The sequence below is a fragment of the Cupressus sempervirens genome, chromosome 9 (genome assembly GCF_028749045.1).
Source record: "Cupressus sempervirens isolate cs-2001-9-10 chromosome 9, ASM2874904v1, whole genome shotgun sequence".
In the NCBI taxonomy this organism is placed as follows: Eukaryota; Viridiplantae; Streptophyta; class Pinopsida; order Cupressales; family Cupressaceae; genus Cupressus; species Cupressus sempervirens.
This window is the reverse complement of record NC_143126.1, coordinates 357,267,910-357,288,051: the sequence shown is the minus strand read 5'-3', so window position 1 is coordinate 357,288,051 and position 20,142 is coordinate 357,267,910. Positions and strand designations below refer to the sequence as shown.

Genomic DNA, 20,142 nt, shown 5'->3' with positions numbered 1-20,142 from the left:
CATTTTACAATCCTCTCAATAAGCCTTATGGATGCTTGATCAAGGCATCCATCCTTCTTAGGAGAGAGAATTCCCCTCCTAAGCTTGGTGATCTAACAAAAGTAGATTCACCTTATTCTTCAATCATTACTGATTTTCAAGGACTGTTACCTTGCCTTCCTTTTTGGTTTTGATGTTGTTTTGTGTGGGCTTTATAATGCTATGAATCTTGGTGCACAGTTGTGGACTCTTGTTACCCGTCTACCTACAATTCCTGCCCTTCTGGTCTTGAGTGATTGTTTTGCTTGGACTTCCCACGGGATTCAATTTCTCACTTGTTACTTGCTCTTGCTCGTTAGTTTTAGATGGTATCTGATGTACTTGGTTATGCTTTGTCCTTGGCTCCCTTGTGGCGTCTTAAGTCTTGCGTGAAAGACATTTCACGGGTGTAGTTTATTGTTGTAAATCTCTATTGTGCTTGCTGTGTGCTCGCCCTCCTACGTTGAGGACCTCTTCTGTTTAATGCTTAATAGCTTTGCCGTTGCTTCTCCTTTTCTCCTTCCTTTGATCCCTCCCTTCTCCCTTTGCTTGGCTTGATATGTGTATTGTTCTTTACTAGTCGCGTCGTTTGGTTTGCATAGGATTTGATCATTTTAGATGTTTAAGTGTCGGGTTATGTTTGCATGGATTACGTTGATAAAGGGTCAGTAATAATATTAGTATTTATTCCTTTATTAATTTATATTGTTTCAAAGTATTCATATGTTTGTTATTTGAATTTATATATATAATAAATATAGATATTAATAATGAATTTCAATAAATAAATGTAGATATTAATAATGAATTTCAATTACAGATATGCATAATGATTATCTATTGAAATTAATAAATATAGATATTAATAATGAATTTTAATAAATATAGATATTAACAATGAATTTCAATACAAATATTAATAATGATTATTTATTGAAATGCTTGTTTTATTTACAAATATTTGCCTTATTTTCTTGGGGTCACGATAGTCCCCTCCGCTTAATTTTGCTTGTCCTCAAGCAATTTAATACTCTCTTCTCTTTCCCAAGTGGCATCTTCTTTAGGTAAATTTTCCCATTGGATCAAATACTTGGTGATAGTTCGATTTCTCAACTTCCTCTTCCATGTGTCTAGAATAATCTCAGCTTCTAGAACAAGATGGCCTTCGTCATCCAACGGTGGTAATTCTGTACGAGGTTCTATCAATCTCCCCAATACCTTTTTAAGCCTCGAGACATGAAATATATTATGGATTCTGCTACCCTCGGGTAGTTGGAGTTCATATGCTACATTTCCAAGTTTCCTGATTATCTGATATGGTCCATAAAATCGTTTTTAACTTCTCGACTCCATTTTTCTTAATTGAAGTTTGCTTGTATGGTTGTAGTCTTAGAAACACAAAATCTCCGATTTCAAATGTTCTTTCAATGCACTTCCTATCAACATAGATCTTTTTTGATTTTGGCCTGTTGTAGAATTTCTTTGAGAGTTTTCAAGATATTTGTGCTTTGTTGAACGAAGTCCTGTGCGCTTGGTACCCTGCTCCCTTATTAGGTTCGCAAATGTGAGTGCCTCATACCCATATAGAACTTTGAAGGGGGTCATTCCAATGGACATGTGGTGGATTGTATTATAGCAAAATTCACCTAAGTGTAGCCATCTGATCCATGCTTTCTGCTGTCCTATTACATAATTCTTCAAATATCCTTCTAACCACTTACTTACAATTTCCGTTTGTCCATCTATCTGTGGTTGGTAACTTGTGCTGGGGGTTAAATTGGTCCTTGCTAGTTTGAATAGCTCTTGCCAGAACTGACTGATGAATTTGTTGTCTCGATCACTGATTATGTTTTGGGGAAGTCCATGGAGTCTGAATACTTCTCCGAAAAATAGTTGATCTATCTGATGTGCCAATGACTCGGTACTGATGGGCAAGAAATGGGCATATTTGGTGAGTCTATCCACTACTAATTAATACTATTCTTCCCTTGAAATTTGGTTAAGCCGGTTATGAATCCATCAAAATGCTTTCCCATTTTTGATTAGGAATGGGTAATGGTTGTAGTAAACTTGCAGAGTGTGTGTGTTCTACCTTATTTTGCTGACAGATCATGCATTCTTGTACATATTTCTGGACATCCTTTTTTAGACATGTCCACAAGAATTTCTCCCTTATTTGTTTATATGTTTTGAAATACCTTGGATGGATGGACAAGGGATTATCATGAAACTCTTGTAAAACAATATTTTTAACCTTTGATTGCAGAATTAGGAATATTCTTCCTTTATAAAATATAATGTCATCTTGGGTTTTGAAGTCTTCATTGGGATTTTTCCTTCTAATATTTCCTTAGCTTCTGGATTTCCTGCATACTCAGCAATGATATCTTTCTAACAATTTCCTGAAATACTGGTAACCATATTGAGGTGGGGGCGTCGAGATAGAGCATCAGTGACTCCATTGTTCACCCATTTAACATTTTTGATATCAAAATCATATGCTTGAATTCTACTCACCCATTCGATCATTAAGATGTTTATGGTTTAGGAAGAAGCATAAGCTGTTATGATCAGTTTTAACAATGAATTTCCCGCGGACTAGATATTGTCGAAATTTAGCTAAAGCATGCATTATGGCTAGCATTTCTTTATCATATATGGAATAGTGTTTTTCTGCTTTTGTGATTTTGCGGCTTTCAAAAGCTATGGGGTGTTTCCTTTGCATGAGAACTACCCCAATCCCTTCCATTGATGCATCACATTGTAGTTCAAAAGGCATTGTAAAATCAGAACAGGACATGAACTCATTGTTTCTTTTAATTGCTCAAATGCTTGTTGAGCCTTCTCGTTCCATGAGAAAGCTCCTTTCTTAGTTAAGTATGTAAGGGGGGCCGCAATCCTAGAGAAGCCTTTTACAAATTGTCTATAGTAATTGCATAACCCAACAAATCCTCGAAGTTGTGTTAGAGTTCTTGGCTTTGGCCATTCTCTAATGGCTTTGATCTTTTCTTCATCTACGCTTACTCCTTTTGCATTAATCTTATGTCCCAAGTAAAGGATTTTGTTTAGCCCAAATTCACATTTCAAGATCTTGGCATATAATGACTCCATTTCTAGAATACTTAGGACTTCTTCAATATGTTGCAAATGTTCTTCCCAGGTTTTACTATAAATGAGTATGTCATCAAAAAATATGAGGAGAAACCTCCTTAATTGCAGCCTAAAAATATGGTTCATACATGATTGGAATGTAGTTGGAGCATTTGTAAGGCCAAAAGAGAGTACTAGAAATTCAAAGTGTCCATAGTGACATCTAAATGCTATTTTTGGGACATCTTCCTTTCTCATTCTAATTTTGTGATATCCAGACCTTAGATCAATTTTTGAAAAATATTGCGCACCATGTAATTCATCCATCAATTCGTCTATCTTGGGGATTGGATATCTGTTCTTGATAGTTTTTTTGTTTAAGGCTCTATAACCAATGCACATTCTCATGGTTCCATCTTTCTTTTTGACGAGTACTACTGAAGAGGCGAATGGACTGCTGCTAGGTTGAATATGTCCCATTTCCAATAGTTCTTTAATTGCTTTTTCAATTTTCTCTTTGTATTTATGGGGGTGTCTGTAAGGGGTGGTTATGACAGGTTTTGCCCCTTCCTCTAATTCTATGGCATGCTCAAGGCTCCTTTTAGGTGGTAAACCTAGGGGAATGTCTTCAAAATTCCTCTTGTGTTTCTTCAGGATGGGATGTATACCGGTATGTATTATTGGCTCATTAATGAGTGATTTGTCAAGAATCATACATTCGGCTAACCACTCTCCTTGATCATGTCTAAGGATGTGTTCTATTCTATTGCAAGATACTACTTTGGGTGATCCATTAGGTAGTCCTTTTAATGTTATATCTTTTCCTTCATGTTTGAAACATACTTCCAAATTGGGGTTATCAATAGTGAAACGCCCTAAGGAGTCAATCCAAGGCATCCCAAGGATGATGTCATTTTGTAGTTTCACAACAAAAAAATCTGCTTTTATGGTGTAGTTATTCAGGGAAACTTCCAGTTGGGGAATGATTTCCATGCATTGATCAAGGGTGCCATTGCCCATTATCACCTTGAAGCCTTTAAATTTTTGTGTCTTTAACCTTCTAATTACTAGATCCTTGTTGATGAAGTTGTGAGAGGCTCTAGAATCTATTAATGCAATCACCTTCTGTCCCTTCAATGTTCCTTTTACCCAAAAAGGTCTCTTTCCACTCTTCTGGGTGACTACGACTAGTGTCCCAAATTCCTTCTCATCCACCTTAATTCTTTTGTTTGATGTCTCATCCTGATTTATTTCTTCCATTCTATGAAGTTGTCCCCTCTTACATTGGTGATCACGAGCCCATGGTTCTTTGCACTTAAAACACAACTCTTTCTTAGATAATTCATCTCTATTTTTCATTGTTTCTTTACCTTGACATCGATGTCCTGGGTTCCATTGTTCTTTGCAATAGTAACATGCTTTACTTTCCTTCTTTGTTCAATCTTTTTTATTTGGATTTTTAGAGGGGTAAGTTCTAAATCTTTCGTTTGATACGTTAGATTCTACTTTCCTAGCCTTCTGGATGGCTTCTTCTATCGTTTGAGGCTCTAAGGGGTTAACTATATTTTTGATAGTCCTTTAGACCTTCAACAAATAAGTATGTAAGCCTTCTTTGGGATAAGTCAGGGACCATGACCGACAGTTTTTGGAACTCATTAGAAAATTCATCTACGGTTCCGTGTTGTTTTAAATGGGCTAATTCTTTGAAGTACTATTCTAGTTCGATTTGATCAAATCGTTTGGTAATCTTTTGAGAAAACTCTTGGTAAGAAATTATGTTCTGATGGCCTAATGAGAGAAGCCCATTGTGCCACCACTCATGCGCTATTCCCTTTAAGTGGAGTATAGCAAATTGAAGTGCATCTTCTACCTTCATTGGGCTAAAGGTAAAATAAGTGTTTAGCTTTTGGAGCCATGCATGGGCTGTTTTTTTTTTTTGATCCATCAAAATTGGGAAGCATTACTTTATTCACTTTATGTTTAAGCTCTTTGTTAAGTTGCCTTCTGGTTCCTTTAGGGGCCTCGTGTTTTTGCCTTTCGCAAAATTCTGCAAATGTTATGAGTTCCCTAATTTCGGGCTCAAGGTTTTCATAGGCTCTTGCATTTTCTACGGTGTTATTGATGGGTTGGTTTATTCCTTCCTCTTCTATTTATACTTCTTCTTTGGGTAAGAATGGGGGCCTTGGAATTCTAGATGATGATGACTCGTTCATGGCTGGTTTGTTTGAACTTCCATCTCTCTCGTGGGAGGGATTATTTTTGAGTTTATTAATGGAATTTCTCATATTTTGCAAGGCTTTTAGAAGTGCCTGGTTGGATTGATCCAAGCTCTTGTTTTGACTCATGAGGGTTTGATTGGTTTGTTCCATAAAAGCTCTTAATTCATTGGTCATTTCATTTATGGTCATTTTCCTAGTTCTTCTTTCATAGGTTTGCATGCGTTTCCCTGAGGATGGCAGGATCGATGCTTTGATACCACTGTAGTGTCCTTGGTTCTTGGTTTCCGAATTTCTAGGCTGACAACTTGCAATTGTATTAATTCTCAATACTCATAAGGATAATTATAACATATTATTCTTAGTAAGTTTTTCAAATATAGATTCTATTTCATAAATTAATATATCTTTCTTAATGAGAGTTTGCAATCAGACACTTAGCTCCTGGGGGAGAGCTTCCTGGGGCTTCTGAAATGGGAACAACTCTCCATTAAGTGTCTTCATTTTACAATCCTCTCAATAAGCCTTATGGATGCTTGATCAAGGCATCCATTCTTCTTAGGAGAGAGAATTTCCCTTCTAAGCTTGGTGATCTAACAAAAGTAGATTCACCTCGTTCTTTAATCATTACTGATTTTCAAGGATTGTTACCTTGCCTTCCTTTTCGGTTTTGATGTTGTTTTGTGTGGGCTTGATAATGCTATGAATCTCGGTGAACAGTTGTGGACTCTTGTTACCCCTCTACTTGCGGTTCCTGCCCTTCTTGTCCTGAGCGATTTTTTTTCTTGGACTTCCCATGGGATTCAATTTCTCACCTGTTACTTGCTCTTGCTTGTTAGTTTCAGATGGTATCTGATGTACTTGGTTACGCTTTGTCCTTGGCTCCCTTGTGGCATCTTAAGTCTTGCATGAAAGACGTTTCATAGGTGCAATTTATTGCCATAAATCTCTAATGTGCTTGTTGTGTGCTTGCCCTCCTGCGTTGAGGACCTCTTCTGTTTAATGCTTAATACCTTTGCCACTGCTTCTCCTTTTCTCCTTCCTTTGATCCCTCCCTTCTCCCTTTGCTTGGCTCGATATATGTATTGTTCTTTACTAGTTGTGTCGTTTGGTTTGCATAGGATTTGATCATTTTAGATGTTTAATTGTCGGGTTATGTTTGCATGGATTATGTTTATAAAGGGTCAGTAATAATATTAGTATTTATTCCTTTATTAATTTATATTGTTTCAAAGTATTAATAATGTTTGTTATTTGATTTTATATATATAATAAATATAGATATTAATAATGAATTTCAATAAATAAATATAGATATTAATAATGAATTTCAATTACAAATATGAATGATTATTTATTGAAATTAATAAATATAGATATTAATAATGAATTTCAATAAATATAGATATTAACAATGAATTTCAATGCAGATATTAATAATGATTATTTATTGAAATGCTTGTTCTATTTACAAAGATTTGCCTTATTTTCTTGGGGTCATGACAGGGGGGCACTCCTCATATAGGGAAAAGAAGTGAGTGAAAGAAGGAGAAAAAAGTGGGAGGAACTCAACCACTTTGACATAGTCAAACTAGGTGAGAAAAATTATTGGATTACATGTCATGGGGACATGCAATCGAAGTACATGCAATTTGGTTACATACAATTCATCTTTTGCAACTACAACAATATGAATAAAACATTGAGACTGGTGAATCAATTTTGTAGATTTTCAGCAAAAGCCTTTGTATTTGGTGACGAAAACATGGATGATCACCGGATTGGAAGTCCTTGTATTCTGCACTATTACACTCTCTTTGATGAATTGGCATTTATTATTTGAAAACTTGATGTAATCAAGTTTTTCCCCATTCCACAGTTTTGAATTCTTCTTTGTCAGATTCATACATTATGGAGTTTCTGACACTTTCAAAAACCTTCTAAATGATGTCTAGATGTAGACTCAGAACAACTTTCCCATCAACATCTTCAAATGATTTTTTTTTTTTTTTTTGCAAATCAAATTTCTTTGGCACATTCCCATTCAAACTTAGGTTCTAGGCCAGCTATTGGGAAAGTGGAGAGCATGAATTATTGCTTCCTTGGATTCAAAGCACGTCTTCTTGATGGGATGTCTCTATTCTTTGATGAAATTCTTACATATCTTGAAGAGTGCATCATAACATGAAGATGAAAACATTTTCCAATGAGATCAGATCCTTGAGAACTTTAGGATTTGAGTTACAATGAGGATCCATGAGAGATGGGTGTTTGAAGCATGGATTAGATACTTATTGAACATGTTCGAAGGATGAGAATGAATGGAACAGCTTGTATTTTGGGCAAAAATGGCCAAAATCAGGTTTAGGATGATGGAATACATGTGGCCAAAAATAGGTCATTTTTTGGGAAAGGTCAAGAATGCAAGTTGGAAGCATTTGGGTATGTGCAAGATGAGAGTTTGGGTGCTTTAAAATGTGAGTTTTCACCGAATCAGGTTCTCTAGATGTCATTGCATGTGGTAAAAACTCCTCATTTTACATGATGTAAAACATGTAATCGGGTTCAGAGAGTGTGATTACATGTATGGGAAAGTGAAAAATGAATGAGTTTGGAAAATGGATGAAATATGGGAGGTGGATACATGGAGATGTACTTACATTCTTGGGTGTAAATCTTCAAATTTTCTCCAAAAACAAATTAAAAACAAGCAACAAACAAGAATGAAAAACTAGAAACAAAACAAAAACTTATCTCTTGCTTTTGACTCAAAGTTGACAAACTTCAAAACTAATCTTTACATGCAATTTCATTTTTGGAGTTGGAAGACTTTTGCATTTGGAACAACATGAAGATTTCAAACTTATTTAAAAACTAAATGAAAGAAACTAGGGCTGCATTTGAACAAATGAACAAAAATGAGCCAAAGAATGCAATACTTTAGCAAAACAAGTAAGAAATGCAAACAAGGTTGAATCCTTAAACTTCATTGGAGATCGATGAACCAAAAATGGAGGAAAGAGAAGTTTGGATGAACACGTCTTCTCCAAAATCTTGTTTTCCCAAGTGCAAATGCATGCAACAACCAAGAGCCTTTGAAAAATTCAAAGTTTTAATGCACATCGTGGTCTCCAAGGACAAACACATGTGCATGTATGAGCAAGATGTTATTGCAACCTTCTTCCTTCAATCGATTTTGATGTAAATCTGACTTAGAAGGCCCAATAGCATGGGCATTTTTGCTTCAAGATGCAAAATGTGGTTGTCAAAGTCATTTACATGCAAATATTTTTGATGGATTTGCTTGTATTGGGCATTTTTGGTACAAATTGTGCCCTAGAAAGCCAAACGCATGAGATGTTTTTGGCATCAAAGAGGAAAAACATGGACTATAGATGCATTTAAATGCACTCAAAAGCCAAAACCCACCCTATAGATGCAAACATATGTTAAAAATGCTTGCATTTGTGACTTTTAGTGCAAATCGCCCTCTAGAGATGCCATTACATGTAACGTTTTAGAGAAATGCATGATTTGAATAGAAAATCGAACTCTTGGGATGTAATGACATGTTTATTTTTCCTTCCTACTTCAACATTTTCTTCTTATGAGCATAATCAGACTTTCCACGATGAAATGCATGAAGCAAATGCATATGCAAAGTGACATTATAGTGCAACTCACACTCTTGGAGGCTCATAACATGGGATGTCTAGGTTGGAAAAGGTGTTTGTCATGCAAATCACACTCTAGAAAGCCTTTTGCATGTTTAAAAATATGTGTTTTCATTTGCCTAAGTCAAACATTTCACATTAAAGAGCAAATCACACTCTAGAGAGGTGATTGCATATCATATTTTTGCCTTTACATGCAAATTGCACTCCAGAAATGTGATTGCATGTTTTAAAATGTCTTGACTTATCATGCATTTGAGTTGGACAAGCCAAAATCACACTCTAGAGATGCATTTTCATATTTTGGTCATTTGCATCTACATGCAAGATGAAAATCGCATTCTCTAGATGCATTGCACGTGACATATTTAAAAAAGACATGTTACTGAGTTGTATAACTTAAATTTTCTATTTAGCACAAGTCTTATTGATAATTGAGCAAATGTTACTTAAAGGAGTCAAATAGAATATTTACACTATCTATAGCTTACATATTATGTGTAAATATTTTCAAAAAGTAACATTTTACTTAAATGCTTTAACAGAACATTAAACCAAATCTCAACATTAAATTACACTATATAGTGCACTATAGTCACTTAAGCGAAAAATCAAAAAGCAACTCAACGTCAAAATATAACATAAAGTGCACTATAATGACTTTAAGTGATAAAGTAACTTAAAAACGTTACACAAAGTACATTTAAGTTATATTTTTCAAAAAGTACAACTCAACATTAGAATATAACATCTATTTTAAAAATATTTCAGTTGAGCTTGGAGAGTCCACTTTTTAGGCACTTAAATGGTCATATCTTTTTACCAACAAGTCCAATCAAGCCCTAAGATATACCAAATCGAAGAGAAAACCAAAAGCAAAAGATTGAATGAAACAAAAAAACTAAAACAATCCAAACTAACACTCAAAAATGCAGAAAGAGACTTTGAAGGCCTGAAAAATCAAGCATCGACTAATAAAGTGAAAAAACAAAAAGGACATGATGAGAGCCTTCAGTAAAAGGATTCACTATGCGAATTGGCAATGGTTAATTAAATAGTGAATTATCTTAGAGAGATGTGAAACTTAATTGGAAAAGTTTCGTACAGTTACCTACATTTTGTAATGACAAAATGCAGGACAAACACAACATGTAGCTACATTATAAATGAAACATACCTTCATCATTGATACTTGCGTACATTATTCCATCCTTTAAGCTGCGATCAAGATTGTTAGTCTATATTAATTACCCCTAAGGTCAACATCTCCAACAAATCTATAGATGATTAAAAGTGGATGCTCTCATTTTTTGATATACAAATATTGAGAAGAGTGTGCCATTTGGGTACATCATTATTACTTGATCTTGCTTTCAAATGGATATGGTCAACTATCCATCAATCTACCAAAAATCAACCAAATCTTGCCATGTCATTTGTGAGAAGGATATGGTCAACATGCTTTTGCCTTCAAGGAAAGGATTAACTTCTCCACTTTGTGAGTTGTATTTCTTCTTGAGAATTAATTGCACCAAAGGCCCAATCATGAGCACACATGTCATCACTCTATAGAAAAATTTGATGTTGGATACATTTAAGTTGCTAATTTGTATTTTTGTGGTGCATCAAGAGATGGAGTTTTAACCTGCCAAGCCAATCCATAGATCCATGAAAAGGTCAGTAACTGATCTGTCAGAAAAAGGAAACAAAACACTAAGGGAAGGCAATCATCATTAACAATACTATGAACAAATATAATTGAAGGCATAAACCAAGGCAAATACTGATATTCACACAAATTTTAACAAACAGGATTTCTATGGAAACATAATATGGAACTTTGATCAAAGCAACCAATATGAAGACATATACGGGGAAAGGAACAAATTGATGAATATGACTTGAGAGTCATCACATGAACTTCATGAGCCATAATAAAATATCTCAAATCACTTGTATAGCTGGAACGATGTTGAATTTTAGAGAAATTAAGGTCCCCTTTTTTCTAGCTTGTCCCATTTCTTTGCAACTGTGGTTTTGTTAACAGGTTGTGTGTTTTCTTGGTGTTTTTAAAGTCATATTCATTTGACTTTTGCATTATATAAACCTAGTTCAACTCCTAATTTTTATCTCTTGTTTTGGTATCTTGGTTTAGCAGGCTAGTTTAAGTTCAAACTAAAGTAATCCTTTTAACCAGGTTATGTAATGAATTTTATGTGTTTGTGTCCAGTTAAAATACCTCTCCCCTCAAGTAAGTTCTTGTGTCCTTTCTCTATTTGTTTTTAAGTTCTAGTCAATAGAACTTGAGTTGGTGCAATGAGTTGGGTCCCAGGATATTTGTATCTGAATAGGATTGAGTTTGTGTTCTACTCACATTTGGAAGTATTATCTTCTAGTTATCCCTTTTTCATCAAAAGACTCTTGGATCAGAATTTCTATAATATATTGTTACAATGTCATCTAGTCATTGATTTCCCATAGCTTTGTTCTTATTTACTAACATGGATAGATGGGTCCATTTGGATAAGAGATTGGGATCTAGATGAGAATAAGATGTTTCCACTTGTTTATTGTGCACACTATCATAATTCATTCCTTTCTCCTTTTTATGCATTTATTTTTTTATGTTACCGTACTGTCTAAGAAGTGATATTTGAAATGGCATGTTTTGATAGGTGTTGTACCATGTAGGAAAATGGGAAAGAATTACACTTTTCTATGGTTGAAGGAGACTTCAAGCAGTATGAAGGAAAGTGGTGTTTGAGACTTGGTCCAAGGTAAGCACCATACTCTTAGCATGATGTTGAAGAAAATGAGAAATATCTGCTTCTTTTGATGTTTTTGAACATTAAATTATCTATATTGGCAATAATGACAGTTTAACTTTTCAATAGAAAAAAAAAAATATGATCGATAAACTATATTAAGCTTCATCATCGACATAATCATGTTTAATATAAGTTAAACATCCATATTTAGTATTGCATATCATTGAAATAATACTTTTTCATTGTAATTTTATGTGCTTTTTACTGCAAATGTATTAGTACTATTGTTGATTTTAGTATTGTACCTGTGGGGCCATGTCACCATGACATGAAAAGTCAGTTTCATTTGCATCATAGTTATTTGTAATAGTAATATATGTGGCTTTTTTCTAGATTTAGTATTTGTAATTTTTTTGGATGGCTTGCCACTAGATGAGGCTTATATTTACTCTTGGGTTTTGTAATAGTTGCCATTTGAGTCGTGTGGCTTGTTCCCAGCAAGCGCTTTGTTACAATATCATTCTAACACTTTCACTGTGTGCTGTCATCTTGCCCACATTAAGGTCTAGGTAATAGAGAAGTGTTATGGTTTCATGCTTGTTCCTTGTGAAACTGACAAATAAAAAGATTGTAGTTTGGGAATTTACACAGTTTTCTTAATATTACTTAATTTTTGGAAGTAGAAGCATTGCACCTTTTTCCATGGTTGTGAAGTGGGAGGAGAACTATAATTTATACATTTAAACTATGCAAGAAGGGAATTTTCAAATTGCTCGAAGTAGCCTTGCTCATTTGTTTTGGTTGAGGTTTAAATCATAATATTCCCCTCTAAAATATGATTGAGTAGTAAATCATAATAATAAACAAACAAATAAAAAAATATCATATAATATAAAATGTTTATTAATATAATAATATAGTATAATATAATATATTATTAATATAAAAATATAATATATTACTATTGATAAGGAGTGTATAGTAATGATTATGAAGGGTCACAAAATACATCCCATACAAAATGCCTCTTCTTTAGCATGGGAGATCATAAGGTCAGAAATTTGTGTATTTTAAGGGGAGGGGAGTTAGGTATCAAAAAAAACAGTTTCAGTTTGAACATGACATTACAGTTTCTTGACATATACACCTATAGACCATATTCGACATTCTTGGATGCCATATCATGGTGCAACTGAGTCATTCAAGCATGGAATGTTCTGTTTACCGAGTTATATATACCAAATCATGTCGAAGAACATACCAAAAGTTCATACATGAGTGTCTAGATACATATATATGATAAATAAGTCTCGATTGAGAGTCACTATTCAAGTTTGATAAGAAACAATCATGGCTGTAAATGGAAGTTGACATGTTGTTTGAGTATAATGTGGGCATACTGATTGAAGATTAATATATTGACAACTCATATTGTATTGATCAATTATTACTGTAAATGATAGATTGTAAACAGAGAAGATTACTCAAGTTGGAGCAGCATTGTGGTTGTAATGTTCCTGTCATAAAATAAATAATTAATCAAACCTTTGTTAATGGGCCAATTGATTTAGTATATGTTGGACCCTTTTTAAAAATTGTTTCCGTAGGTAGGGCCGTTGGCTATCTTTGTACACCCTTGGAAAGGTTTTCCCGACAAGTATTTAAGCACAACATATAGGTAGTAGTTGTTATGCGATTTGATTAATTTATTTGTACTTTGAATTCTTGTTGGAGTTTTGGATTGTTTGCCATTTTGGAAGTGAAAGATCTTCCCTATCTGGCTCTTGTGGTTTTCGTGGGACTCAATCCTCACCCTATTCCATCACTGTATTTCCTAGCTCGGATTTGGCAAATCAGAGAATCTTTATTATTTACAAGTTATACAATTCCTGGAATATATCGTGTTCGGGTTACTTTAACATCTAACATTGTCTATGTTTAGGAAAGTGCATATTCATCTACCTCTGGCTTCAATCCATCACCGTATGCTTTCTCCTTAGCCACTGTACAACCTCCAGATTGTTGTGTAGCTCCTCCCATAGCCACCATACAACCTCCAGTCTTTGCGTAGCTTCTCGATAGTCATCGTACGACTCTCTGCACCAACCGTACGACCTCCCTAGGCCCTACCGTATGACCACCTCGAATACACCGTATGACATCCCCATACGACCATTCTCCCACCCGTACACCCTCCATTAGACACCGCACAACATCCTCGTATGACCATTCTTCCATCCGTACATCCCCCATAGCCACTGTACGTCATCCTATTCTAGCTGTACTACTTCCCTACTAGATTGTACAACTTCCCCAATTGCTCCATCGGTTGCCATTGACCATGATAGATGGGAGAGAGATTGTGTTAGAGCAGACATAGGGGAATGAAATATTACAGTGGTATGAGAGCTAATTATCCTGTCAGCCTGTGCACAATGAATGAGAGTTTATAGCTAGAATTGAAGAAGATCCCATTCATTTGATAGAATGGTAGGAATAAGAACCCACTACTACTAAACTCTTGGCGTTACTAAGAGATTTATCGAAGAATCAGGCAAAGATCAATGACACTCAACGGCTTATGGAAGAAACTCAAGAAATCGACAGACAATAAAATATCCGGTGAACAAAATGGTCATAGCACGGACTTGGCGTCGGGCAAGGCAAATTCTCATCCAACACGCTTTTGATCTTCCATGCCATCTTTCCCTCTACGAAAGGAGGTACTGCAACAAACAACCTTTGAGGAAGCTCAAGGACAGTTGGGAGAAGACTGAAAGAATGTAAATTTGGAGGAGGATATATCCTACAGAGATTAAGCAGAACTAAGAATGAGATATTCCAGAGGCGGAAATCGAGGATATTTTAACAATGATTTCAGAAGAAAGTTGAGTAAGGTAAATTTGTCACCATTTAACAGATCTGGATCCATATTTGCTCAAGTGTGGGTAATGAAGGCTGATACTTACTTCTAGCTTAATCCAATGCCAAAAGAAGAAGCAATCAAATTTGCAGCACTACTTTTGGAGGGAGTGGCGCATGAATGGTGGCATCATGGCCCCATCACACTGGGGCATGACCAAATAAAAACTTATGCGGAATTCACTGAGAAATTGATAGATCGCTTTGATTGCAAAGGAGCTTAATTTCAATGAATTGGCACAATTGAAGCAAATTGGAGCGGTTGACCAATACATCACAAAATTTCAGAAACTCTCTGTTATGGTTATGAACATTTCTGAAAGGAGACAGATAGTACTCATCATGGATGGATTGATGGAACCACTAAAGGGTTGGGTAAAAGGGTTCAATCCTACCACCCTTTCAGAGGCTATAAATAAGGCACGGAGCATGGCATCATCAGCGACATCATCTTGTCGAGGTTACTCACATTCCAAACTAGTGGTATTTTTGAAAGACAGATAATAAACATTTGCCGAAGAAGCCGCCATTGGATAAAGCTACAAGACAAGAGTTCCAAATAAAGAAATTATGTTTCAACTGCAAAAGACCATGGGAACCTGGGCATAGATGCCTCAGTAAAGGAAAAATACACTACATTGAAGTCGTATCCAATGATGAGGATGATCAGGATGATCTACCTATCGAAGACAACCATCCCCATGAGGACACCAAAATGGTTAGCTTGAACTGTACTGAGAGAATTGCAACTTTGGTACGGTGTGGAGGAACCATCGTCTTCGTTGGGACCCCAAGGTGTACGGTGTTTTGTGTATGGGGAAACCTTCAAGGACAAAGTCATGGTGATGCTAGATAGCGGAGCCACTATTAACTTCATAAACTCCTCTTGGGTGAAATGAAGAGGTCTACCTATTGAGACGCACGCAAGATTCCAAGTCAAGGTCACCGGAGGGACCCTTTTGCCTTGTACACACCTTGTTCCCCAATTACGTATCACCATGGCTAACCACAATGTGACAGAGGATTTCTTTATAGTGGACCTAAATGATAGGAATGTTATTCTGGGCATACAGTAAATAGACACTTGATGAATACACTTAGAGTTTCAAACGGATGGACCTCACTTTTGTTGTTGATGGGAAGAAGGTGGTCCTCCGTGGAATGGCCAATGAGGAACCGAAGGAAGTTTCGGTACAGCGGATGAAAGCAATCTTTCGGCATGATGACATTGCATGGGCTACACACTATTTTGTTTTGGTAGAACTCGTGAAAGGACAGTGGACACCTCATTAGGATGATGAACTTTAGAATATCTAGAGTGCTCACGATAAAGTTTTTATAGACATTCCTCTTGACATACCTCCCCATTGTGGGTTTGAGCATACCATCAAATTGGAAGTAGGTGCCAAACTAGTCATAACCACACCCTACTGCCATCCCAAGAAATTCAAAGATGAGATCGATAAGACGATTCAGGAACTGCTTGAGAAAGGATGGATCCGTCTCAGTTCTAGCCCTTTTGCATCCTCAATAGTATTGGTAAAAAAGGATGGAATGATGTGCATGTGTGTGGACTACCGTGTGTTGAACAAAAAGACAATAAAAAATAGATATCCTATTTCTAGGATCGATGAATTGTTGGATGAATTACATGGTGCGGTTTATTTTTCAAAAATAGATCTTCGTTCCGGATACCATCAGATTTGTATGAGGGAAGAAGACGACTTTTTCGTTGTCACTACGGGCACTATGAGTTCCTAGTCATGCCTTTCGGATTAACAAATGCACCTGCTACGTTCTAGTCATGCATGAATCTCATCTGCCACAAACAATTGCATAAGTATTTACTGGTATTCTTTGATGATATCCTTATTTATAGCAAGATGTGGGAAGAACACTTGAAGCATCTAGATGAAGTCCTAAGGATCATGAAGGCTTAGTTCTTGTTTGCCAACAATCCATGTGTGAATTTGGGTTGACAAAAATATTGTACCTGGGGCATGTTGTCAGTAAATATGGAGTACAGGTTCATCAAGAGAAGATTCAGGGATTTCTTGATTGACCACCGCCCCTGCCCCCCCCCCCCCCCGCCCCCCCCCAAATTTAAAAAAAAAAAAAAAAAAAACTCTTTGAGTTGCGAGGGTTTTTTGGACTGTGCAATTATTATTAGAGATTTGTAAAAGGATTCTCTCAACTCAGCACACCCTTAATAGCTCTGACAAAAAAGTGCTCTTTCAAGTGGAATGAAAAGGCGCAACTCACTTTTGATAAGTTGAAAGAAGTAATGAGCACTTGCCCAGTACTTGCCTTACCTGATTTCACTCAACCATTGATTCTGGAGTGTGACACATCCAGAGAAGGCATTGACGTGGTACTGATGCAAGATAAACACCCCATAGACTATGAGAGTTAGAAGCATACACAAGCAGAGAGTCTATATTCCATTTATGACAAAGAGATGTTAGCGATCGTACATGCACTAACCAAGTTTCAACAGTATCTGGTGGGCACCAAGTTTATTGTTCGTACTGATCATAATAGCTTGAGATATTTTTTGAAGTAACAGGACTTGAATGAGAGGCAACAAAAATGGGTAAGCAAGGTTCAAGCTTTTAATTTTGACATTGAATATGTGAAGGGAAGAACAATGTGGTGGCAGATGCCTTGTCCAGGAAACCCGCCATTGCTTATTGACTCAAATTTCAGGTGACTTGAAAGCACATTTATTGGTGGAATATTCCAAAAACGCATTTGCCTGTGAGCTAATGGACGACAACACTCAGGATGATCAATACAAAGTGGTGGATGACATCATTTACTATAAGAATCGGATAAACTTGGTGCTTGAATCCAAACTTAAGCAGAAAATCTTGAAGGAGATACATGCCTCACCCTTGGCTGGACACCCAGGTTTCCTCAAGACTAATAGACAACTTAGGGAGAGGTTTTCATGGAAAGGTCTTAAAGGAGACGTATTGCAGTATGTAAGAGAGTGTGCGGTCTGCCAGCAAAACAAATCCAAACATACTCTACTCGTTGGGTTACTGCAACCTTTGCCTATACTGGAACATAAGTGGGAAAGTATCTTGATGGACTTCATTATTGGATTTCCCAAGGTGAATAGAAAGGATTGTATCTTTGTGGTAGTTGATAGACTGATGGATTATGCACACTTCTTTGCCATCTCTTTAGATTTCTAGTCCGCACAGGGAGCTGGATTATTTTTTAGAGAAGTCTTTCTTCTACACAGGTTACCCTGAAATGTTGTTAGTGATCGAGATGGTCGATTTATTAATATTTTCTAGACAGAATTGTTTCGGTTGGCAGGATCAGAATTGTTGCCAAGTACTAGCTACCATCCTCAGACAAACGGACAGAAAGAGATTGTAAACAAGTTGCTAGAGGACTACCTTGAAAACTATGTTTCGACACAATTATGGGCATGGGTCAAATAGAAGCATGGACATGGGTCAAATTATGCATGCTTTAGCCAAGTTCAGATAGTACCTAGTGGGGGGCAAATTCATAGTTAGGACGGATCACAATAGTTTGTGCCACTTCTTAGAACAAAGGGATCTTAATGAAAGACAACAAAAGTGGGTCAACAAGATTTAGGCCTATGATTTTGACATTATGTCAAAGGTAAAAACAATGTAGTTGCTGATGCACTTGCCTGGAGACCTTCAGTAGTGGAATGTTGTGCTGTTTCTGAGATATCAATAGATTGGGAGTCTCAGTTGTTGATTGAGTATTCTAAGAATACTCAAGCTTGTCAGATTATGAACGAACAACTTTAAGGCAACAGGTACAAGGTAATAGATGATGTGATTTTCTATAAGGATAGGATTTACCTCGTACTAGGATCTAAACTCAAAGGTAAGATTATGGAAACTCTACATGATTCACCAACAACAAGATACCCAGGGTTCTTCAAAACCTGTAGACAGGTCAGGAAAAGATTTTCATGGAAGGGCCTCAAGGACGATGTCCACGAGCATATCAGAGAGTGTCAGACTTGTTAGCAGAACAAGTCAAAGCATGAGTTTCCAGCCGGGTTATTACACCCTCTCCCTGTTCCAACACAGAAATGGGAGAGTATTTCTATGGGTTTTATTACAGGGCTGCCTAGGGTGCAGGGCAGGGATTCTATTTTTTTGGTGGTGGATAGATTAGCGAAAATCGCTCACTTCTTTGCCATAGCAGCATATTGGTTAGCATCTTAGGTAGCTAACTTATTTTTTTGGAAGGTTTTTCGTTTACATGGTCTTTCTCGCACCATTGTGAGTGACAGGGATAGCAAGTTCTTTATCACTTTTTGGCAGGGACTATTCAGATTGGCCAGTATGGAATTGACACACAGCACGAGTTGCCACCCCCAGACGAATGGGCAGACCCAATAGAAAACAAATGGGTGGAGGTTATCTCCGGAGCTTTGTAGTAGGACAATAGAGGGCTTGGGTTAAGTGGTTATACCTAGGGGAGTATTGCTACAACTCCTACCACATGTCTATCCATATGTCTCCATTTTGAGCTCTCTATGGCAGCGAACTTCTATCATTTGTAGATATGGCTTTGCAAGATAACGAGGCACCACTAGTTGGGGACTGGTTACAAGATTAGCAGGACATCCTCAGATCAATTCGGGAGACCATTCTACAGACCTAAAATTTGCAGAAGATGTACGTCGATCACCAGCGGACTGAGCGGAGTTTTGTGTTAGGTGACATGGTCTATCTTCATCTCCAACCATACAGGTAGAGTTCCTTGAAGAAGAGTGGGTCGCAAAAGCTTCAGCCTAAATTTTTTGGCCCCTATTTTATTACTAGGAGGGTTGGTGAGGTCGCCTATGAGCTAGATTTACCTGATGACAGCATAATACATAATGTGTTCCACGTTTCATTTCTCAAGAAAGTGATTGGCTAGCATGTAGTACCCTCCATTAAGTTGGCTTTGCTTGATGAGGAAGGGAAGTTTGTATTAGTCACAATAGAGGTGATAGAGATCAGAGAAAGGAAGCTGTGTAACAGGGCCATCGAGGAATATTTGATTCCCTGGAAGGATTTACCTTATGAGGATGCCACTTGGGAAAGCGAGTCAATCCTATAGCATTCGACATTGAGATTGCTTGACGGAAAGCAATCTCGAGAAGGGAGGATTGATGTCCCCTTCTCCACACTAGCTATAATGGTGCCTAGTTGGTCTATCTTTCCATCTGAATAGGCCAACGATATGTGATTTAGGATGCTAGCCTGTCACAGGAGTTTTGGTTTCAGTTGAGGAGATTTTCAATGAGAAATTCTAAGGTTAAGTCACTTTATTTGATTGAGTTGAAATAAGTACTTTATTGTTTAAAGTCACTTTATGACAAAATGACGTGACTCAAAGATGAAATAGTCTTTTATCCTACATTGCTAAGATGTTTGTATCTCTCCACACTTCAAGTTTATAAAAGAA

The 20,142-nt window shown here is 36.6% G+C and overlaps 1 protein-coding gene across 2 annotated transcripts in view; it reads left to right on the top strand.

Moving 5' to 3' along the window:
- The window catches only part of LOC149538775 (polyketide cyclase/dehydrase/lipid transporter), a 249,549-nt gene that overhangs the window by 26,226 nt on the left and 203,181 nt on the right, over positions 1 to 20,142 (top strand). For both annotated transcript variants that reach the window (XM_089800099.1, XM_089800098.1), the window contains exon 2: positions 11,690 to 11,775. In XM_089800099.1, coding sequence (XP_089656225.1) covers positions 11,690 to 11,775 — 86 coding nt within the window. The remainder of the gene's footprint in view (positions 1 to 11,689; positions 11,776 to 20,142) is intronic.